This window comes from Phoenix dactylifera, chromosome 1 (genome assembly GCF_009389715.1).
Source record: "Phoenix dactylifera cultivar Barhee BC4 chromosome 1, palm_55x_up_171113_PBpolish2nd_filt_p, whole genome shotgun sequence".
NCBI classification, from domain to species: domain Eukaryota; kingdom Viridiplantae; phylum Streptophyta; class Magnoliopsida; order Arecales; family Arecaceae; genus Phoenix; species Phoenix dactylifera.
The window spans coordinates 39,472,229-39,495,297 of NC_052392.1; the positions used below are offsets into that span (position 1 = coordinate 39,472,229).

Consider the following 23,069-nt stretch of genomic DNA (forward strand, 5'->3'; position numbering starts at 1 on the left):
TTATTTTTTTTTTTTTTGAAAAACTCATAACTCCTTGCACCCTTGCATTTGGCTGAAAAAATTTCATAATCATTTTCTTTTTTCTTGAAATATTTCATAATCCCCACTGTCATTCTCAAATTGATGGAATTTCTGAATTACAAAGTAGAAATGTTAATCCTTTTGGCTGGCTATCCTAGGCCTTAGCAGATTCAATCCTAAAAATCTAAAAAGACTTTGGCTTCGCTTAGAAAAAATTTCATAATCCTTTTGTTTTATAAAATTCATAGTCCCTTGCATTTTGCTTTAAAAATTTTCATAATCCCATTTGTAGTACATTCTGTTTTAAAAATATCAAAAGACTTGGCCTGCTACAATTTTCCTTGGAAGATTTGAACTTTCCTCTAAGAAGCTATTTGGCTGTGTACATATTGTCTGCATCTGGCAGCCTTCAAGTCAGTTTACCGCAAGTAGCTTCCGCTGGCTCTTCTGTTGCAAAACTAGTCACAAAGAAATTCAACCACCAGTTCACATGATCATTGGTTGCAATATATCTTGGTACTAAAAGCATATTTAGTTTGCGACCGAAATTAGAAACAAAATCAGAATGGATTGAAATGAAAAACAGAATAACCATACCCTCCGATGTGTTTGGTTTGTGATTAGATTTAAAATCGGAGTAAAATTTGAATATTAGAAGAGAGTAGAATTGAATTTTATGGGATTAAGGCATTCCGATTCTCTCGGCAATGAGACTCCTCCTGACCAAACAGTTGAAATGGAAGTCACTTATTCCAATTTTCCTTCAAAGTCTAACTCCCTCTAATCAATCATGCCCTAAGTACTAACTTGCACCCTTTGGCACTTCTCTTGTCCTCGTAGAGCTTGCTCCACCTCTACTAGTGTAATATAATAACACCAAGATCATGCCAATATATGATAATATATCATTGTATCAATATAATCTAATAATCATATCACAATATATTTATAGTCTAACAAATGATAATTGTAATATATTATATATATGAATCATATATATGTACTTACTATATTATAATATTGTATAATTTAATGTATACTATAATAAAAAATATATTACAGTGATATGATTGTATTTTAGAAATAAATACTTAATGCTGTACTGAATAAGTACATAAATTTTCTAAAAGACCAATCTTAGTGGATCAAACAATCAAACAAATCTATTGCAATTACAAATAGTTAGCTGTAGGCATCCAAATAAAAAAGAATAGTTCCTACAATCACAGGCAAACTAATAAGATACCCACAAATGCAACTGCAACATTTCTATTTTGAGCTGCAAATTCTATTGCAAGTAAGTGAAGCCACATGCCGCTGAACAACCCCTAAATCCAAATAGCTCTCTAGTCATTCATGCCCATGACAAATGCTCAAATGTGGTGCAGAAGAAGAAAAATTTTGCTCTATGCATGTGATGGCTTCTCCTCTCGTCCAGCAGCAAACCTTGCACATCAGCACCAAAAAAAAAAATACTCATGGCTTCGAAGGAGTTGGAGAAGAGGGTGGTTTCAAGTCGGGATACTGCATTCACAAATTAAGTAGGTCATAAGTAGATGCATCACTTATTTGTATGATAAGACTCCATGAATGGCTAACTTTGGTTTTAGGATTAGGGTCATGGCTCAGGGGACTCCTTCAAGAGGAAGAAAGGTTTACAAGCACTTTTAAGTACTCCATCTATATGAATGCATATAACATGGATATATATGTGAGGCATTTTTATGTATTTAATTGAACCTAGAACAAAATGTTCCACCATAAGAAGCTGAAGTTGAGAATCGTACATTAGGGTATGGAGACAAAGGTCTCTCAGTAGCAAGTTTTGCTTCTGGAGCAGTTTCCACAGAGTCTATGCAATCATATCCTGTATTCTGATTTCTGTTGTGATGAATGCTTGAAGAGGCCAGTGCCTGACCATTGCCATTGTTCTGGTCATCTGTCCTTTGATTGTTAACTTCAGAGGGGTTTGTTGTTTTACTCCTCTTTTTTGGGTGAACATGCACGGATGGTGGGAGTAAGGTTTCTTGAATAGCCTACACAAAACAACAACATCAATATTGCTGCCATTTTTCTTATTGTTAACATTACGAGCAAAGCAACAGAAGAGTAACCTGCCATCCATCCTTGCCTCTGAGTCCACCTTTGATTGCATATGCCTCTTTGAAACCATTCTTGAACAAAAGTTCGGCCACTTCTAAGGAAACACCATCAAAGCTACCTTACACAAAAGAAACGATACTCAGCAACAGGACTGCAAGCCAGCGCAACAAAGATTTTTTCTGGCAGTAAAAGCTGTTTCTGGTAGTATACAAATAAGAAAAGTAAGCCACCAGAAAAAATGCATGCATGTAGTCATAATTCCATGTTTTGCATGGCATTTGGTGATGCACGAAGCTAGATTTACATCTAAACTTATAAAATGTAAAATCAAAGTTTGAAATTCAAACTCTTCATCTCCTGATCAAATTATCTAAGGAAAAATGGAACCTTGAAGCGTGTCAATCTCAATCTTTTCAGTCAAAATCCACTTCTTAATTGTATCTATGATAAATGTGAATGCAAAGCTTTAAAGTTCCTTTTTCTTTTACTAGATGGTCTGATAATGAGAAGCATTAAGATATCAATCTGGTTCCGCATGATGAGATCATCAACAATGGAGAAGATATTTCATAACTTGTTACAAAGTATTCACAACATGCAGATTCATGCACTTATCATATGGTAATAAAGCCGCAATAGAAAAGGCATTAGAATGGATGTAAAAGAAAGTTTAGGCAAGATATGGAAAATCAGAGCTAAGAAACTACTAACACCATAAAATTGTGGAAAACTGTAAAGGAACAAAGATCGAGATTAATGGACTTATGTCAAGTGTCAGGAAGCTCAACTATTGAGGTCAGTGGAATTAATATAGAAAGGAACGATTATGAACTAATTCTGAGATCATTCAAGATATATGTGGCAGCATGAAAAGCACATGGTAATGGCTACAACAGTGAGTTTCCATATCTAGCAGTCAAATAACAACAATCAGTTAAGTTTTTCATCACTATGTTCTTCTTGTAGAGAAAATGTCCAGTAGCATTCAAAACTAGACCATGTCTAACCAGGAGCTCAATATGCACTATGGAGGGGTAATTGCTCAATATGAACTCTGGAGGAAAATCAGGATGGTAAGAGCCTGAAGAATCTAATAAGACTACGTAGAGTATATGAAATAAAATTTTAAAGGACATATAGAATGAAAGCCATACTGGTTGAATAGATGGCCAACAGAACCATAAGGTGACCACATCACATTAACTTGGATTTATTGTGGAAGAGAATGGAGAGATGGTGAATACACTTCAATCAGAGCAAGGAATAAATGAGGTACATTTGAGTTCCATATGCTCCCTAGTCATATATAGTCCAATGATATTACATGGGAATGATCTACAGGAATAATGGTAGGCATATAAAAGGGTCCAAATGCATATTGTATAGGTAAGTATGTTAAGGTAGAAGCATTGAAAAAAAATAATAAAAAGGAATCAGTATGGATCACATATCACATAAAAGAAAGAAAAGAATTTTCATCAGTATAGTACAAAGTTCCACATATGATATATGGGCATATCTAACAATAGTCAGAGGAGACAAAAGTCTGAAGAGAGAATGGCACTGGGTCGAAACATCAAGAAAGTAGGAAGAATATCAGAAAACCTGCATTAGAGTAATGAGAAAGAATCTGAAGAAAACCTAATTTGAAAACAAAGCTGTAGTTGATGAGCAAATATAAAGTGGTTTTGTAAATCCAACCCCAAATATATGGGAAAGCAATTGCTGATTCAAGGTTGACCATATGGAATCAAGAATGTTCGAAAACAAAATCTGAACATGGATCCTCCAGGCATTAGATATAGAACATTCATTTCATTGGAGCAAAGCAGTATGATGACGGTGTCCAGAACATGGTTTGAGCGATTCTGGAGCTGATGCAGACAATCCAATGAGAGGCAGGGAAATGATAGACCAAATTCCCCAACTGAACACCTATTTATCTTAGAAGCAGGACCTCAACTAAATCTGATTTATCAGTAAGACAAGGTATGGTCTCCTTCATAAGGAAAACCAAAATACTATCATAATGAAGATTGTTTCACATAATAAAGACATAAACAAGATGAAGAATGTGCTTAGATTCATCCATTATATAAATAGCAAACTACAAGAATTTTCATAAATCTGCTTATTTCATCCCGGGAGAATAATAAAAGAGGGAAAAAATATCAATGGCTAAGTTCATAATTTGAGTGATTTCAAGTAAGATCAAAGCACAACACAAGTTATTTACAGATCCTATACAGATTGTTTGCCAACTTTATGAATATTTATTATTTGATAAAATGCACAAATTGCAAACACCACTCTCCCACATAATAAGCTGAAAAACACAAGAGATTGCAGCACATGAATCAAACCTCATGAAGCCACAAGAAGTATATTTTCCATTCATCTTTTTCCCTTGCATTTTCTCAGCATATTAATCCTGAAAGCAAGTCTAGAAATCCTAAAATTCCAAGTTCTGATTCCTTGCCATAGCACGTTCATGCTATATAAACTAAAAAAAGACTACCATGGAAAATATAAAAAGGGTTTAGGGTTTAGGGTTTAGGATATTAATCCTGAAAGCAAGTCTAGAAATTCTAAAATTCCAAGTTCTGATTCCGTGCCATAGCACGTTCATGCTCGAATAAACTAAAAGAAGGCTACCATGGCAAATATAAAAAGTTTAGAGAATAGGGCAATGCTCACCTATCAAGAACACAGATGATGGTATTCGCAGGATCCTTAAAATTCTTCATAACCTCCTTCACGAAGCCCTCTTCTTCCCCTTCAGCGAACTCCACCTGAACCGCATCCTTATCAAAAATATTCAGATTGGGTGAACTCATAAACTGAACACTCTTCTTACTCCTAATATCCAGCAGCTGTGAATTGGGCACATCCCTTAGCTTCCGAAAAGCATCAATGGCGCTGATGTACTTATACTTCTTTAGATACTCTTGGGTCAGCGGTATCACAACGAGCCAAATGAACGTGACTCCGGCGACAAAGAATGGGTTTTGGTTCAAGAAATCATCGATCGAGATGAGAATTGCTTCGATATTGATCTTATCTGAAGCAGAAAGCTCCGTTTCAGCAGCAGAGGAAGGGAAAGGGAAAGAAATGGCAGCCATGAGAGCAAGAAAGTGGTGAGGTTTCAAAAGATTGTTCGTGAACACCGAGTCCTCAAGGGGAATTTGGAGATTGGAAGCTAAGATCTTCAAGAAAGGTGCAGTCTTTTGGGCTGAAACTTGGATCGCGAGAGAATTTGGGAAGTGAGAAGTAGGAAATTTGAAGAAAGCTGGGATCTTTTTGGTTGGGAAACATTTTTGGTGAGGATTTGGAGGATGGGAAGCCGAGATTTGGAGAAATGGCGAGGGTTTCGGGATCAAACGGTGGTCTTGGAGAGGAATCATCAGGCAAGACGAGAGAGAGAGAGAGAGAGAGAGAGAGAGAGAGAATTTGCGGACGTGGCACGATGGAGCGCGGAGCTCGCTATCCGTAACTGGAATCTGGATCAACCTCCACTTCACAGAAGCTTACGGAATATCCGCACAGAAATATCTATACGTACATACCATTTTTTTTTTTTGTGTGTTTTTTTGGTACAACTGCTTACATGCAATAAGTGTGAATGAGGCTAACAAAATTAGAAAACAGTAGCTCACTGAAAGGCTTTGGCAAGAATTCTTGGTTTTCTTATATAAAGCCTCCTAAGCGATTGGCAGTAAATGACGTAACCCAGTCAGCCGCGCCATATGCCTTCCTATATAGACATCCGTAGCCATAAAAGAGCTATACTCCTCCAATAGTCTATAAATATCATAGAGCAACGACCGTCCCTTTGCAGCACCTCTCCGACTCCAGATCTATCCGATCACTATGGCTGAGTTGACTGTATATATAAACTGTGTTGCAAGGTTGAAATGTTTTTTTTTTTCTTGTACGGTAAATCCGGTAAATCATACATTTTTAGTACAAATAAGTTTGAAAAAAAGATAGAAAAAAAAAAAGGGAGAGGAGAAGTCTCATGAGTATCCCAAAAAAAAAAGCCACTTAGAAGAACTCAAATTGAAATAAATAAATGTTACATGTGTAAATTATAAACATACATTAACTTATATAAATAAAGAATCATTTTTTTTATATTCACTGATTAGGAACATAACTTGCACATAGAAGAATTTAGCTTGCACAATCCTGATACTATATAAAAGTGGCTTTTTTTATTATTTCAAAAATCACCCTACTCAAAATACAATTTACTGAGCTTGGTTTTCTTATTTTTAAGTATATTTCATGGAATGATTTGGAGGAATTTCTCCAGGCTTTATAGTTCAAACTAGCTGTAAACCATGAGAATGAATCAGCTCTCTTATGCTATACTGCTCATGGCAGTTGGTTGGCTTGTAAATTTTCACACATTTGATGCTCAAAATTTCCATTTCTCTTGGTGCTCCCAAAGATCTGGTTGCTATAGAACCCTTATCCTCTCCTATTTCTCTTTGTTGGTGTCCCCTCACAGCCATGTATCTTAAAGATTTATGGTGAAGGGCAGGAAGAAAATGCTAGTGCTAGCTTTGTTGCAAGAGATTATCAAGGAAGAGCCATTCTCATGGCTGGTAAACTTCGAGGAGCTCAGGACGATGTTCATGCAGTCTTTCATTTGGATCATGTTAGCGGCTATCGAATTGAAGGTGATTCTTGTATGGTAATTTCTTGGATTAATGGCAAGGACAAGATAGATATTCCTCATCACCCCATCCTTGCTAGATATCTAGTCTATAGTTCAAAGGGTTCCTAATTTTATAGCCTTGCATACGCAATTTGAAGGAAATAAGGTGGCTGATTGACTTGCAAGAAAGGCAACTAGTTTAGGTGAGGACTTCATCTGGAATTCTAGTGATGAACTCTATGTTATTTGTTGTATGCTGATGCCTTGTGCTTAGGCTTTTTAAGAGGATCTTAAGTTTCATTTCTCATCGGAAAAAAGGGGATTAAAACATGCTAGACTTATATAAAAGATGTTCTAATGTTGCTAGATTTAGAATATTCCTATAATAATTTTAATTTTCAAAGGCTTAAAATAGGCTCGACTTCTATAGAAGAAGAGTTCTAAACATTGTTTGACTTTAAGAATAAAAGGAGGAGAGATGGTAAGAATCGCAAATTCATGTTATCTTCCAAACCAACAAGTGGAGGGGAAAAAAATCAAATTTGGCGAGAAAGATAGAATTCAAGAACTTCTAAAAAGATACCTTAGTCTATCTAGACTCTATTAACTTTTGAGGTTGGAGGAAGACTTGGACCAAGAGATGAAACTTAAATATAATACATTAGAAGAAAAAAAAACACATGAATTGATTATTTTCAAGCCTTTTTAGAATTTATAGTTAATTGAATTATCTCTCCAATCTTTAGCAACAATGTGCATCTCGATGTGCGTCATAAATAGCAAATAAAAACCATACCATCTTCAATCTCATTTCAGCAGGGAAACAGGAATTCTAAAAGTAACGAGCTCACCTAGGGATAGTTCGTGATCCATATGGTCTGTAAAATAAGCACCATAATAACTGGTTATTATGCAATTCTTCATGCACAGCCACCATCAAGACAATTTTCGGTCGGAACTAAGAAGGTTCAAGAAAAGAATTAAGAAGATTTTTCGACCGGCTGTACATCCGGTGTAAACCCCACAGAAGTACTTACATAATTACTGAAGCCCTATGCTATTGAGGTTTTGTCACTTGTTAGGTCAATGGTACAAAATAAAAAACTCATGGTGATGCAAAGCTGACTTGAGGGTAACACGCAAAGGGATATGTGACCATGCAACTCCTGCAAAAAAATTTGAAATTCAAAGGTAATGTGTAACAGCTGATACTACAAGGATGTCAGAATTTTAGACCATCCAATAGCTGAAAATCTGGGATATTCTGAAGTGACATATTTGGAGTGATCGATTTATAACAATTAAAATGATTCAAACATGTAGTATTTGTCAGTTGCAAAAAAATGACCCTGGCTAGACATGGTTTAGTTTAATCATCTCTTCATTCGACACTAGTGCAGCGAGCAAATATGTGATTGCTTACATACAATACCTTCAAATCAACAGTTAATTCACAAGGAATGACGACTTCACTATAATCACAAATTGAAAGAATGCACATGAAAATAATCAATGAACATAAAGAATTGACTCGAGAATCATCGTCCTGTATTTCAAATTGTCATACAACTTTGCTGTCTTGCAAGCTAAATGAGTGTATTGATGCTTCTGTTCACAATGAAATTGAAGATTTCATATTACTGCCAATCAAGGAATTTCCCTGCACATCAGGGACTTATGTTCAGACAATTTATTTCTGGAGAAAACAGGTAGCCTATTACAATTTACAAATAACTATCGAGAGATAAGAGATCTCCTGATTATGTCTTCATTCATAGGCATGATTGGTTTATGCATCTTTTCCACCTTCCAAGCTTCTCCCTTCCCTGGAAAATGATTGCATTAGAGCTCCAGAAACTACAAAAATCTTTCACTAGACTGTAAGCTTAATAAAGTATGCCTAAACCAATAACTTGGAACACAGTTTTTCTAAACTAGGGTATGGTTCACATGTATATTTGCCAAAGCAATTTATGCAACAAGAGCGGATGCGAAGAAGCCCACTGAACCAAAATCTCTACCATCATAATGCAAACTTCCTGGTTGTACTGGGCAATCATCTCTACTGTCTAAAAGTAGAGCTTATGAATATGTTCTTTATTTGTGATATTCACTTTATTTGCCTAAAGAAAGTTAGATAGAAAAGGTCTGTACCATACACCCTAAAACCTGTCACCATTGAAGAGAAAATTCCGGGGTTCATACAACATGTATCTGCATACACCTAATACTAGTACATATGAACATCCAGCACAGAATGGCTCTGGTTCTAGGATCCTAAATTACCAAGCCACTGTCACCATCAAAGCCTGTCAATATTAACTGCAGCACCACCATTTTGTGGGCCCTCAGAAAATCACATACAATTTTAAAATTTTATTCCATTCATGAAATCTAAGCAACAACCAACAGTTAGCGACCAAAATGGAGTAACCTTTTGACTTGCACACATTCAATGGAAGGTCCATATCTCTTGCCCTGCAAGCAGTGCAAGTGGCAAGGACCAGAATTGCAACCTAGAGAAGGCCGTCTGCCTACTGGATAAGTGTTCATATTGTTAACACCAAATCTTTGTTCCATCTAATGCTAATCAGTGATAGCGATTAACAAGTGGACACTGGATTCTGAAGGAGTTACTGGCCTGAGAATGTATAGATAGGCAGCTTGGGTTTAGTTAATGTGTTATTCGAATGTAAAATCTCAATTTGTGCGGGAAAGTTCTCATTAATTTTCTATTGTATCATTTGACAGTTCAATCTTGTCACTTGCCCCAAGGTCTCCTACAATCGGTGATTCCACTGCAAGCAAGAAGTCATACAGCAAATATGAAAGGAAAAAGCAAAAGCAATATATCAAAACAAACTGGAGTACTGGACAACAACTTCAACTTGACATGCGCAAATTTTCCCTGAAAAGCATAATCAAGTTACAAAGAGCACACAGCATACCTTGCGTGGCCCAACTGCCAGATCATTATCTACAATCGAAAGAGCCTTGAAACCCACAGGATTCAATACCTTCTCATAGCTGCAAGAAAGCAAAGTATTGGTGGCCGTACCATTACCTCAAATATGTTAGCATTTTTATTTTAATGTAACTAAAGATGAGATAGACAATAATAAAACTAAAAGGGAGTGTGTAAACAGATAATCCAAGAGGTAAAGATACACACTCAGCTACAGTCACATTGTATGGTGGTCCTTCGTCTTGATCACTAATCTGCCATTAAAGAAAAAACATTGCAACACCACAGTCATAAGATGGTTGATATCAGGTCGACAACAAATTGCAAGAGTCAGCTCGGCCCATTTATGAGCATTTTCAGCATAGAATTGTGAGGGTCCACAGAGAAAGTGATGAAGATAGGAAGAGATGTGGATGACGACGGCAAAAGTCATGACAACAATGACAGTAACTTCTATTTACACAGAAAACAAAGTCGTATTATTGAGAACTATAAGAAGGGTTCTCACCAAATATATCAGTGTAATAAGCTCTCCATCTGGTTTTAAGAGATCTCTAACTTTTCTTGCCCAAGCTGCCCTCATGCATGGATCAACTGCACAAAAGAATCTGCAGTAAATTGCATATATGAGCTTCTTATAAGAAAAGATACGCAAGAAATGGTTCATAAGAACAAAGATGATAACTTACGTGTAATCAAAAATAAGATCAAACAACTCAGTCGGCTGCCAAGTGAAGAAATCTGCTACCAGAAAGGTGCAATAATTTGCATTTGGCAAAGAGGAAGACCACTGCCATTGACTTGATAAGCAAAACATTAGATAGATCCTTGTGTAAAAACCAAACTTTTACAAGAGCAGCTCATGTATGTATCATCATTCATCCAAATGGTACATTTCTAAGTAGTGCACTTTTAAAGGATCAGAGTTACTAGTTGAGAATCTTGTGAGAATCTAGTTTTCATCTCACAATAAATAGGTCAAATTCTAGCTATTGTCAAATATGGTTGTGTCTGTGGTTGATGACATCAACCTCTGTAAAATCACAAGAATTTTGTCAACTTAATTTGAACTCAAAAATTATAAGACAGCTTACCACATTGAGTTGTCGTCAACTGAATAAATCCTTTCTCCATAATGTAAATACATGAGCAAACAACATGAATCATATGAGGCAGAACACAAAAATGGCAACAAAGTACATTCATCAAAGAGTTCCAACATCTATAAGATTTTAGTTATAAACAAATGTAAAATTAAGTAGGACAGGAACATGCTTCAAAAGGCAATTAATGTGCGAGAGCTTCTGCCTTTGTTTTCCACCAAGGAAGCACATTGTCATTATCAAAAGAGGAAGGGCTTATAATCTAAGGAAGGATGGCAAAAAAAGTGCCGTTATCTCTCTCTCTCTCTCTCTCTCTCTCTCTCTCTCTCTAATCTCTGTTCAACAAGAGAGAAAAGAGTCTTTAGCTCTAGTATGCTAAGTCCCCTCCATCATATATTAACAAAGAGAACAAATATTGTGCCATGAATTATCTTAAGTCAGATTCATGATACCTAATTTAGGTAAATAGTTTGGCTGTTTGAGTATCAAACAAGACAAATAAGGATGGAGAGACGTGAATGGTAATGAAAAGTAAAACATCCCTCCAAAGTCACTTATAGCAGGATGCTGTTTACAGCTTATTACATTAACAGTCTGCAATGGACCACAACATAAACATATTATTTCTCAAGTGCATATATCCCTTCCACATTCAGCTTGAAATAGACAAATTGATGATTGCTACAATCCAAGACTTTTGTAAAGATAACAACCAGCTGATCAGGTGATTTGACACAGGTGAGTCAACATCTTCCTGGAAGGCACTTTCTCCTATAGAAAGCGGACAACCAGAGAGAGTGGAGAACCAACACAATTATCCAAGGAAAGACAGACTAATATGTCTCAAGTTAAAGATAGCGATTTTGATAAAGAAATGCAAGAAACATGATAATGAAACAAGAGGTAAATAGTAGCATGATTTACAGATTTAGAAGAAATGCAGTGTTATTTTATTTTATTTATTTATTTATTTTATAATTTTAATGCTGGCTCTTGGATGGGTTTATGAGGTCATGCAACAATTCAGTTAGGGCCATAATCACTATTTTTGCCTCATAACATGATGCGGGTGCATTTGAATGACTGATAAAGTGCCAACTGTTTCAAAAGAAAGGGGTTACAGTCTTTCCTTTGAAATATATGACCTCTTCTAGTTAAGACTCCATGTTTTCTTTAGAACTGGGAATGGTACTTAATTTTGCTCAGAATACAATAATAACCCTATGAATGGGCTCACTTATATCTAAGATTCTAAATCCTGTAAGACGGAGCATTCCGGTTTTCCCATGGAATGGATTGTTCTGTGTCCCGCCCCATCCCGGTCAAGCAACGTGGTACTTGCTTGGGACACCTTTTTTATATTTTTTTCATTTATTCTTAATTTTACTGTGAAATCTTACTATCTTATTTGTTTTTCAAAAATATGTTTAAACTTTAAAAGTAATATATTTACGATAAATAGACCTTATTTAGTCTACTCTAAGTCTATGGTGAGCAGCTATATAAATAGATATATAATTATCTGAATACTGCCTATTAGCATTTGTTTATTGATCAAACAATGCCAGCTAGTATTACTATGGCATATTAGATCAATGCTGACTAGGTTGTATTAAGACTTGCTACCGTCAAATTTCATGAGAGCAAATTTTTGTATAAGCTAAGGAGATAAGTTCACATTAGTCCATCATGCGATGAAAGTTTTTGATTGAATATTCTGACACCTTTTGGATCATAACTATCTTGTTCATATATCTAAATTGACACTATAATTTCTTAGGGCCTTCTAGGCTATTGGAGATCCTTCATTGATTACCAAGTAACGATATTTTATAGTAAATACTGCACAATCCCTTGACAAGGCAATAATGATATGATTTGATGGAAAAGGTGACAACTTTTACTGCACAACATACGCAATTGCAGATGCAAACAGAAGAATAACATTTAACTCACTGGCATGTAAAAACACATCTTTGGCCCAAAAAATAGTAGTCAATGTAGCACAAGTCTTCTTAGAATGATTCAACCATGCTTTATATTTTGGCTGAAATAGTTCATTCCTTGCTAAATGTTTTGAAATTTTACTAGCCAATCTAAATACTTATGCCTCAAAACACATAGCAAGTCTTCATCCATATATTCAAGAAAAAGCAGTTCACTTATTTCAACCAATATCAATGTGTTCCTATGAATTTCAGCAGCTTGGTTCATATTTTTTTGACCAAAACTCATGCTTTTGCAAAAACTTCCATTTGGATATGTTATATCTATTACAAGTCGTTCGGACATGCAACCCTTATCTGGTTATGCCATAAAAGTTACTTCATTTGTTATATGTTCAAATCCTATGCGTTGCTGAGTTCACATTTAAAATAAGAGATTACCTATTCAATGTTCATTTTGCCTCTCTTCTTGAGGGTTTCTTTTGGATAGATTATAAGTCTCACATGCTCTCCTTTGTTCCCTAATACTACATTTTTTTAATTGCAAATCTCATACCAAAACAAGGTCAATTCAAAATAATCTTTTGACTTGCTTAAAATCAAGACCTTGAATAATCATTTAAATCTTTCAACTCTTTTGCTATCAACTGTACCTCTTTGGCTCTCTTAACAGCACTATGTGATATTTCCAAGCCTACTACATATCGCTCAGGACCAGCAATAGTAACCACATCATATCCCTGTTATACACAAACAACTCAATCATTTGAAAATATCAAAATAGCTAAATGAATTTAGTAACTAGTATCAAAACAGATATAACCGATGCTATTGTTACGAAATCTAGATGAAAAGGGGAAAATTTGAACATGAAATAGCCAAAATAAACTAGGCAATAACTATCAAAGTGGATGCATCTCAGGCTGTTCTTACAAAAGCTAAATAAAGCACTACAACAAAAGAAGGTCTGATTCAGGAAAAAATATCAATCTAAATAAGAGATCAAAGATCAAGGAACAATACAGCTAGCAAGAAAGATCCTTTAGTATACAAAATAGACACCCATTATTGTATCGACTGCAGCTGCTGTGTACTTGCCAAATTAATAATACTTTCTTTTGATGCATTGCTAGTTAAGAAAACCAGTAAAATATGCTGTCAGAATTAGCATATAAGAGTTTTGAAAAACCTCTGTTGTTAGGAAAGAATGAATGATTAAGACATGCACATTCAGTGCTTTTAAGAACAGAAAATCATGCTACCCAAAGTATAACAAATTTCTGTAATTCCTGTTTAACCAATATATAATTTACTACTTTTTTTAGCAATATGGTGGATGCCACCATCCGGATTTGGAAAATTTAATTTATTCAATATAGTTTTAGTTGATGTTTTACATTTGTTTTAAAAAAAGAAAAAGATGTTCCATTCCTTAAAAAAAATAAAACAGAATTCGAGCAGAGAATATAAACTGCAATGACTATTAAATAGAAGGCAAGCCTCGCACACTGCCACATCCAGGAACCAAAACCCTTCCTTTTGGGAGGGTTCCTCTTCGAACAAGATGTTGAACCACCGGTGTTGGCTGTCCCAAATCCCATGGAGTCAGTCCTTCCTCCCAGGATTTTTCCCAACCACCTGATCATTGGCAAAAATCATTTACAGTCAATATAGTTTCAAGTCAGTGTACTCTTCTTCACTGTTAATGAGTCACAAGGATAAACATGAGTTAGAAGTATATGTTTTGGAAGAGAATTGATTAGACTTTTGGTCCATATTATCAGCATGAAATTATAAGAAAATGGAAAGGGCTGGGAACAAACGATCAAATAAGGCCAAGTTAACGTTAAGCTTTTCTGCCAAATAAGCTGACCCAATCTTTGAATGATGCAGGAAATTTAGCATCACATATAGAAAGGGCTAATGTGCCCTGAGATTTTATTTTTTTTTGGTGGGGGCTGATTCTATTGGACATGTAGAAATAATACACATACTGGCGAAAGGATCAAGCCCTACATGGTGCTGCAGCATCTTCTCAGCGGCAAACTCAAATATACAAACTATTGGCAGGAGAACTTGTTTCGATGTGGTAAACTATTTTATAAGTTGGTCAAATTGATTACTTCAAGAATGTCTGTATGTATTCTCCAACTCAATTCCCATCAGCTTAAAAGTTGGCATTTTTATCCATATGGAATTGCAATTTGCAAGATCAATACGGGAATAAAGGTACTATTTTGATTAAAAATTCACATTGTTATGAATTTGTTATGCATTTATCAATGCATAAAAGAAGACTATGAAAACAACCTCAACAAAAGCTAATTAGACAAAAGGAGAATTAAAGTTCAATTATAGAATGCCAAATATTTTCAGTTAGCATCTAGATTCCTCATTATATATATTGATCCCTTTGATCTCACTATATTTGATGGTCTTTATTGTGTCACAGAAGAAAATCTAAAAATGCTCCTTATTAATGTGACAGAACAAAAAAGAAACCACATTAATTTTTTGAAAGGAGCACATGCTTCTGTAACACTGCTACATCTGGTCCTTCCTCCACCCAGAAAGGGAAGCAAAGGCCATAGGCAGACCAAACATCATCATATGTGAAACTTTATAGGCTTATGCTTGGATTTGAGAGAAGGATATGATTCTAGATGGTCCTCCTTGATAAATGTTCAAGTATAAATGATTTAATATAAAGGAAAATTGTTTATGTATCTTCTCCAAAACCAAATGAGAGAAACTTATATATATATATATACACACACACACACACACACACATACATAAAATGAAAAAGGATCTATATATTTGGGAAAACTGCATAATTTTGTATGATTCTATTTTTTTATCCTTTTTTTGAGGGAGGGGAAGATCCAACCGAAATTTGGGCAAATTCATTTTGTTCATGAAGTAGAAGGAAAGAAGAGCTGGGACTTGGAGAAGGTGTCTTTGATCATGATGACACTTTCTACACGGTCCAAACAAATTCTTCACTCTTCTAAATGGACCAAGAAAATATGAGAAAATAAGAAATTTTCTGATCTTCTCCATGTGAACTAGAGAAAAAAAAGTAAAGGTTCATTTACATATAAAATAATGAATTACTTCCCTCCCATTAGTACAAAAATCTTTTAACATTAATTAGAAGAAAGCCAGGATCATGTCCTACATATAAAATCTAACTTGGAAAAACAAGAAAAACAAGAAGTCAAGTGTGTCGCCTATTCACATGCAATATTTGCCCTATCATATTCAGATCCACTTGGTTCAGAACAGCAATATAAGCTTGCCCTTTCATATCTTCCCTCCACCTCGCCATTATTAACAATTGAGGTGGCAATCAAGGTTGAGGCCAAGGAAGGGGCCTGCAAGGAGGCCCCTGCATTCACTGAATCCTTTGCAGCCTTTCCCTTGATAATCTTGCTCCCTCGAATATCTTCTTTGTCTTCTTCAAAGAGGCTATCAAGGCAGGAGCAATGGCCACCTTTGCCTTATTCTTGAGCTTCTCTAGCTTCACCATGTCTGCCTCTGAGGGAATTCGCATCCAAAAATAAAACAAATCTAACAGTGATCAGATCTCTCACATATCATGCCCTACCAAATATATGTGAGAGGTTATTTACCAAAAAAATAAATATGTGAGAGGTTGGATCATTGTTTAATAGGTTTATTTATGGATTTATTTATGGATACCAATTTTCTCAATTGCAGCCATAGCAAAGCCAGAGAAGCCCAAGAACAAGGCATCGGCTACCACGCTCTTGCCTCAAAAAGCCCCTTGAAGAAGACAAAGAAGAAATTCAAGAGGAAGAAGATCAAGAATTTCTCACTCAACTCTTCCTAGTTCTGCTCTCTATATTCTCGTTTTGCCATATATGAATTCTAGAATGAGCTTTATGATTTTTTCTCTTCCCCAAAATGCATGCAATGATTTAAACTCCATGTTTAAAAGGCATAAGCTTGTCAAATATCATCAACTTCTAGGGGCAAAAATGCCATCAATTACAGTAGTATTTAACCTTACGTGCTCGCCAATATGTTGACGCTGTCTACTCCTACATCATAACAAGTTCATGGATAACACATGAGCACCTTCTCAGCTTAAAAAGTAACGATTCAATTAAACGAAAGTTCACAATTATTTCATAGAATGCGAAAGCACAACATTTCGTAGAATTAAACAGAACAGCTCACAGCATCATAACTTAAAAGAAAAAGTGAAAATTTAGGGGGGGAAAAGAAATAAAAGGGTTAAAGATTAGAGGAAAATAAATTACTCCCCAAATCCCAATCAACAGCCAAGTACTGTGGAAGACTTGGAGGAAAAAGATAGAGGAGGATAAGAAAATAAAGGAAGAAGAGGGAGATTACGGAACTCGCGGCATCGCTGGCCATCAGCTCCCGGAGCCTGGCAACCTTCGGATTCGAACTCGGATCCCTGCGGTCTCCTCGGCCGGTCCCCATCCTCGCCACCGCCGTCGAGTTGGAGAGTACCGAGCCGTTAATAGCCGCTGATCCCGTCAGTCTCGGCCGCGGACTCGGAGGCGCCGATAGAGCCACGATCGCGACGCGATGCCGCCGGAGGAAGCCAGCAGAGAACAGTGGACGCATGCATCTCTCCCCGCCAACCACACCTTCCTTCCGTATATCATCACAATTTATCCCAATCAGATCCCGTCGATCTGGACCGTTTAAACGATGGTTTTTTTTTTTTGATGAAACTTAAACAATGGTTTTTCGTTTGCCAAAAGGGAAGGTCAAAAGGGATGATAGTAGCAAGAGGGCGGCGCGTGCTCGGACTTACAATGGTTAAGGCAAAGTTGCAGACAACCTGAAAGGGTATATCCTATGTGAGGCAGGTACTTGGTGCCGAGCGAATGTACCTTGAGAGTGATTCATCTGTGGTGATCGACTGGATCCGAGGAGCGGATCGATATGGGGGTAGTCATTCCCTTATTCCGGGAGTCTCGTAGGATGGCTCAGTTGATGGCTGACTTTCAGGGGGTACATGTGTTCAGGGAGATAAATCGGGCAGCAAATTGGGTTGTCTTTTTCGTCGCCCGGCATTTCGAGAATTTTCTTTGAACGCCCACATCATACGCCTCTCCTTCTTTATACTTTTTACTTCCCTCTGAACTGAATGGTTGTACTCATGTTAGATGTATATAAGATAAGTAGCCACTTGTACCACAAAAAAAAAAAAAGAAAGGGCCTGGCTTAGCTCTGGCACGACTTCTTTGCATTCGAGCTATTTTTGCTAAAAAAAAAAAAATCTAACAAAATTTTGATTCTATCTAAATATTTATTTATAATTTGGCATAATAATCTTGGTTATATTTTAATTTTATAGTTGCAATATATTATATAATTTATATTGATTTCTATTACTAATATAAATAATATTAATTAAAAATATAAATTATTTATATATTAATATTATTTGAATTATTTATTAATTATCTAAACTTAATATATTATTTATATAAATTATTGCTAATACATAACTCTTAGCCTCTTAGGCGAAGCTATAATATCAGGGTAATGGATTGCTTGTCCATAAAAATAAAAAAAAAGGTTGAACATGGATTCATTTTCTTCAGTTTACAAATAAATGAGTCCGATATAATTAAGATTTTCTAAAGTGAAACAAATTTGACTCAACAAGGCTCCAAAAAAACTCACGTGTATGGCATAATCATAACACTGCAACTTAACAAAGACCAAAATTGAGAATCTATGCAATATATAAGTTTGGCAAGATTTCTCTCTGACCCTTTTTTGTCTCTATATTTTAATCCTATCAATTAAGCTAGTTCAGTAGTCAGTTCATTAGGTCAATGAAAAGACAGAACCAAATCAAAGAAAAAAAAAAAAAAGCTCAAACAAGTATAGCTACACTTCCTCATCTAAAGGGTGTTATCGGTAAAATGATACTACGTATACGGAAGTCAGCAACTGCATTGCCGACTACATTAAATGTACATTTAACACCCGATATATGTAAATATTATACATTGGTTTCTGCCATGGTGATTTGACCTGAAACGTTTACATAAAAGTCCTTATAAGTACAAATATTACATATAATTTTTTTTAAGTTTTGTCTCAAAATAACTGACGGTCGCATTTCGCTTTCAGTTTAACATCAACCAACATTCGGATTTTTCGTCATTCAAAAAAAAAACTCTGGCTTTCTTAGTTCTTTCCCGGTTCCCGCGAAAACCGAATCCGAAAAGAAGATGAGAATTTCCGAGCTCTCGCCGGACCGCCGGCCGAGATCCGACGACTCCCAGCCCCTCCGCCTCCTACTCGAAGACCTCGAGTCCTCCATCAAAGAAGCCGAATCCCTCTCCCCAGACGACCTCTCCTCGCGTGAGAAGCTCGCAACCAGGCTCCGGCGTTCCCTCTCCCGCCTTACCGCCGCCCTCCCCCTCACTGAACCCGCCAAGCTCCACATCTGGAAGCTCAGCTACCGCCTCTGGAACGCCTGCGTCGACCTCTCGAACGCCGCCGGCTTCCGCACCGACGTCCGCTGGCGGACGGACCAGGCTGAACTCCGCCAGATTGCTGCGGACCTCCTCCTCCTCGCCGGAAACCCCGCTGGGATCCCCTCCGCCGCCTTCAAGTCCGCGTCCTTCTTCCACAAGACCGGTCAGATCTGGCACGAACTCGGCCGGTTCGATGTCGCCGCCGGCTGCTTCGAGAGGGCCATCGACCTGACCTCCACGGTCCCGATCGATGGGATCGGGGGCGAGGAGGAGCTGAGGCTCCTCCTCGATCTCAATCTCTCAAGGTCACGGACGGCGTGGGAGGTCGCCGATCGGAATCTCGCGATCGCTCTCCTCAATCGGTCCAAGAGCCTCCTCTTCGGATCGCCTGCGGCATTCCGAACCCTAGCGGAGCAGTACCTCCAGTTCGGGAAGCTCGATCTCGCCAAGAAATCGCCGGAGGGGAATTCCGATGCTTCGAAGCTGCTGACAGAGGCGCTCGATCTCTGCGAGAAGGGAATCGCGGCCGCGAAGGGCCGCGGCGGCGGCAGCGGAACTCTAGATCTGGAGGAGTTGAAAGGGCGGTGCCTCCGGTTCCTGGCAGCAGAGCGGCTCCAGGCGGAGGACTACGAGGGGGTGCTGCGGTGCGTTAGGGTTCTCCGGGGAGACGCGGCGGCGGGCGGAGCGGCGGCGGAGCACCCGAGCGTGGGGTTCGTGGCGATGAGGGCGTGGCTGGGGGCCGGGCGGGTGGGGGAGGCGGAGAGGGAGCTCAAGGGGATGATGGCGAACAAGGAGGTGCCAGAGGGCGTTTGCGTTACCGCCGCTGAAGCGTACCTAGCGGTGGCGGGGGCGGAGGCGGCGTGGGGGGTGCTGACGGGGTTGTTGGGGCGGTGCCGGGCCGGCGCTGGTGCGGCGCTCCGGGTGGTGAAGAGGGTGGCGGAGGGTGGCGGGGGAGGGCGGGCGAAGGTGGTGGCGGATCTGGCGGCGGACGATCGGGTGGTGGCGCTCTTCGAGGACGCCGCGGCTGCGAAGGAGCGGAACGCGATGCACGCGGTCCTCTGGAACTGGTGAGCTTACCGTACTCTTTCCAGTTTCGATGCGGTCATCGTTAGTAACTTCCTTCTTCTTATATCGATGATGGATACAGTGGAACTGAGCATTTTCGATCAAAAGTCTATGACATAAGCGCAGAAATGTTTGAAAAATCGATGCTTTACGTCCCTCATGATGAGGAGAATAGAGCTCGGCGTTCAAACTGCTTCAGAGTCCTTGGCCTCTGCCACCTTGCACTCATGCAGCTTGATCAAGCGGAAGAATTCATCAATGAAGCTAATAAGGTATATGTTTTCGATAAAATTAGCAGAAAACATTGAAAGCCATTACTATGAATTCTGGAACTATGTCTGACCCTTGTCTCCTCCCTTGTCCTGCAGCTTGAGCCGAACGTCAAGTGTGCTTTTCTTAAGGTACCATTTCATTGTCTCAATTCCATCACAGTAATAATATTAGCCCTGCAATTATTGGTGTTTTCCAATTTATTAACAACAGCTTCAATGGCCATATGGTTCTCTGAATTATTCTTAGTACTGAATTTTTCAATTCATCAAAAATTTTATGGATTACTCGCACATGTTCAAGGAGCACTCATGAATAATGATACTAGTTGCTAGTGGTATTGTATTTATTATCCATTGTTAGTGCGTCTCTTATGCTTGTGTTTATCCAAATTCTGTTGTGGGGGCTCTGAGTGACTGCTCTTTGCTGAAACTGTGCCTGGATGCTAGACCTATGATTATGAACTTCAGAACATTACAAAGGAAACATAGGTTTAAATGATGGATACATTATTTCATTTGCCTGCTTTTAGTCTAAGTGCCTAACTTCATGTTAATCCAATACTGTGCAGTTTAAGATCGATCTGCAAAAAAAGGATGAGAAGGAAGCGATCGATCAAATTCAAGCCATGGTTAGCTGCATTGACTTCAACCCAGAATTCCTCACCCTTTCGACCCATGAAGCCATTGCTTGTCAGTCTCTTGCTGTAGCTGTCGCTTCATTATCTATCCTCCTCAACCTCTATGCCCCAGGAAAGCCTATGCGAATGCCAGAAGTGGCAGTGCTCCGAAATCTCATCACCCTTCTTCATAGGAACCCAGATGGGGAGCTTGAGATCCTCAAGTACACAAGTGTTGCTGGGGCCCGAATGACCGAGCTTGGAGTGGAAGGCTTCTTTGGGACTGGAGCAGTGGGGAGCCGTGAGCTAAACTGGTTTGCAGGGAATTCATGGAATATGGGGCTGAAGACTGGAAAGGAGAAGAAGTATGAAGCTTGTGCCGAGTTCTTGGAGCTGGCATCGGCATTTTATAGCGCAATGAATGACGAGAGTAATGGAGACCAGGTGATGGTTTGCAAGTCTTTGATCCTAAGTGTAGGTGCCATGCTGAATGTTGAGGAGCAGAAGAAGGTTTCTTTGCTGGACTCTGATATCAAAAAGGCTATTGAAATGCTCAGTAGAGCAGGCAAGGTAGTCAGAATATGGGGCAGCTCATCATACTTAAAAGATTAACTGTAATTGAATTTGATCTAATTCTCAATTGCATGCAGATACTCCCTCTAGTCTCATCTGCAGTACAAATTGTCAATGATCAGCATGCTGAATATTCTGGCCTCTTCTTTCTCCACACCTTCAATAGCTATCATGTCCTGAACAGGCTCAACAGTGACACCCGGTCGCAGCAACTCCAACTGATCAAGAGCTTCGCTTCATCTAAAGCATGCACCCCAAATCATCTCCTCCAGCTAGGCTGCACCGCCTTACGAGGTGGAAGGCCCAACCTTGAGGCTGCTGAATTTGCCCTCAACGCCTGCCTTGCTGCCCTCCTCGCATCCCCTTTGCCTGACTATCATTTGATCAGCATTGTGCTCCGAAAGTTGGTCTGCCTTTCTGGGCTCCAGGACGCTGAAGGTGGGAAAAATGATGGGGCCTATCGTGTTTACAGGCAGGCATACCAGATCATTGTGGGGCTGAAGGATGGGGAGTATCCAATTGAAGAGGGGAAATGGCTTGCAACAACAGCATGGAACAAGTCAGGGTTGGCTGTCCGGCTCCATCAGTTCAATGTTGCAGAGAGATGGATGAAAATGGGGTTGGATTTGGCCAGACACCTGAAGGGCATGGAGAAGTATATAGAGGGGATGGAGGAGTATTTTGCAAATTTTGAAAGGCTTTGTGGTGTTGGTGCCGTTGATGGTAGTGGAGGTAATGAGGGGAAAGAGAGCAGCAGTAGATCTCAACCAGTCTTACTACAGACATTGTAAAGATTTTGTTAAAAAGGAAAGAAAATACAGTTACTAGGTTGATTCAAAATTACATGCATTCCATGTCTTCGTATTTTCTTCCTGATATTTGACAGGTAAAGGAATAACAAATTGGTAAAGATTTACAGGCACTGATATGAAATAGTAGCAGCATTTGTCCATCAAAAAAGAAATAGGATTAGCATTTGAAGATGGATTTGTTGATGAAAATTCAAAGCATCCTATCTCAGGCTGGGAAAAATAGATGCTGTCTTTTAAAGTGTGAAAAGGTTAAATGGCCAGGACCGGAGACTGGATTCCCTGCAGAAAAGTGTTGGTATGCTATTGTATTCTCATTTTTTGTTTCAGCTTGATTTTTGAAGGTTGGAGTGTCGGTGTTATTCTGTACCATGTTTGAACATGCCTTTTTCGCCAAATAGTATCTGTTATATTTGTTTTGCAGAATTGCTG

The 23,069-nt window shown here is 38.4% G+C and overlaps 3 protein-coding genes across 3 annotated transcripts; 1 reads left to right on the forward strand and 2 right to left on the reverse strand.

Moving 5' to 3' along the window:
- Positions 1-1,151: 1,151 nt before the first annotated feature.
- LOC103706068 (rhodanese-like domain-containing protein 4A, chloroplastic) lies at positions 1,152-5,585 on the reverse strand. Its single transcript, XM_008790040.3, has 4 exons — positions 4,822-5,585; positions 2,136-2,238; positions 1,809-2,057; positions 1,152-1,545 (listed from the first exon to the last, which is right to left on the reverse strand). The coding sequence occupies exons 1-4, from the start codon at positions 5,526-5,528 to the stop codon at positions 1,498-1,500; spliced, it is 1,107 nt and encodes a 368-aa protein (XP_008788262.2). The 5' UTR covers positions 5,529-5,585; the 3' UTR covers positions 1,152-1,497.
- A 2,702-nt stretch (positions 5,586-8,287) lies between these two features.
- LOC103706067 (probable thiol methyltransferase 2) lies at positions 8,288-17,518 on the reverse strand. The gene is made up of 8 exons (XM_008790039.3): positions 17,190-17,518; positions 14,309-14,439; positions 13,455-13,541; positions 10,442-10,542; positions 10,261-10,360; positions 9,960-10,006; positions 9,736-9,814; positions 8,288-8,613 (listed from the first exon to the last, which is right to left on the reverse strand). The coding sequence occupies exons 1-8, from the start codon at positions 17,422-17,424 to the stop codon at positions 8,560-8,562; spliced, it is 834 nt and encodes a 277-aa protein (XP_008788261.1). The 5' UTR covers positions 17,425-17,518; the 3' UTR covers positions 8,288-8,559.
- Positions 17,519-18,842: 1,324 nt separating this feature from the next.
- On the forward strand, positions 18,843-23,060 carry LOC103706066 (TPR repeat-containing protein ZIP4). Its single transcript, XM_039134500.1, has 5 exons — positions 18,843-20,368; positions 20,449-20,638; positions 20,735-20,767; positions 21,208-21,825; positions 21,906-23,060. The coding sequence occupies exons 1-5, from the start codon at positions 19,053-19,055 to the stop codon at positions 22,617-22,619; spliced, it is 2,871 nt and encodes a 956-aa protein (XP_038990428.1). The 5' UTR covers positions 18,843-19,052; the 3' UTR covers positions 22,620-23,060.
- Positions 23,061-23,069: the final 9 nt, after the last annotated feature.

Coding starts and splice junctions, on each gene's coding strand:
- LOC103706068 (XM_008790040.3), bottom strand. CDS start 5,528: ATGATTCCTCTCCAAGACCACCGTTTGATCCCGAAACCCTCGCCATTT. Junction 2,239..4,821: donor ATCATCTGTGTTCTTGATAG/GTGAGCATTGCC, acceptor TGTGTAAGGTAG/CTTTGATGGTGTTTCCTTAG. Junction 1,546..1,808: donor CTTTGTCTCCATACCCTAAT/GTACGATTCTCA, acceptor TTGTGAATGCAG/TATCCCGACTTGAAACCACC.
- LOC103706067 (XM_008790039.3), bottom strand. CDS start 17,424: ATGCGTCCACTGTTCTCTGCTGGCTTCCTCCGGCGGCATCGCGTCGCG. Junction 13,542..14,308: donor TGGTTCCTGGATGTGGCAGT/GTGCGAGGCTTG, acceptor TGTGTATAACAG/GGATATGATGTGGTTACTAT. Junction 9,815..9,959: donor TACAATGTGACTGTAGCTGA/GTGTGTATCTTT, acceptor GCTTTCTTGCAG/CTATGAGAAGGTATTGAATC.
- LOC103706066 (XM_039134500.1), top strand. CDS start 19,053: ATGAGAATTTCCGAGCTCTCGCCGGACCGCCGGCCGAGATCCGACGAC. Junction 20,369..20,448: donor CACGCGGTCCTCTGGAACTG/GTGAGCTTACCG, acceptor TGATGGATACAG/TGGAACTGAGCATTTTCGAT. Junction 20,768..21,207: donor TCAAGTGTGCTTTTCTTAAG/GTACCATTTCAT, acceptor AATACTGTGCAG/TTTAAGATCGATCTGCAAAA.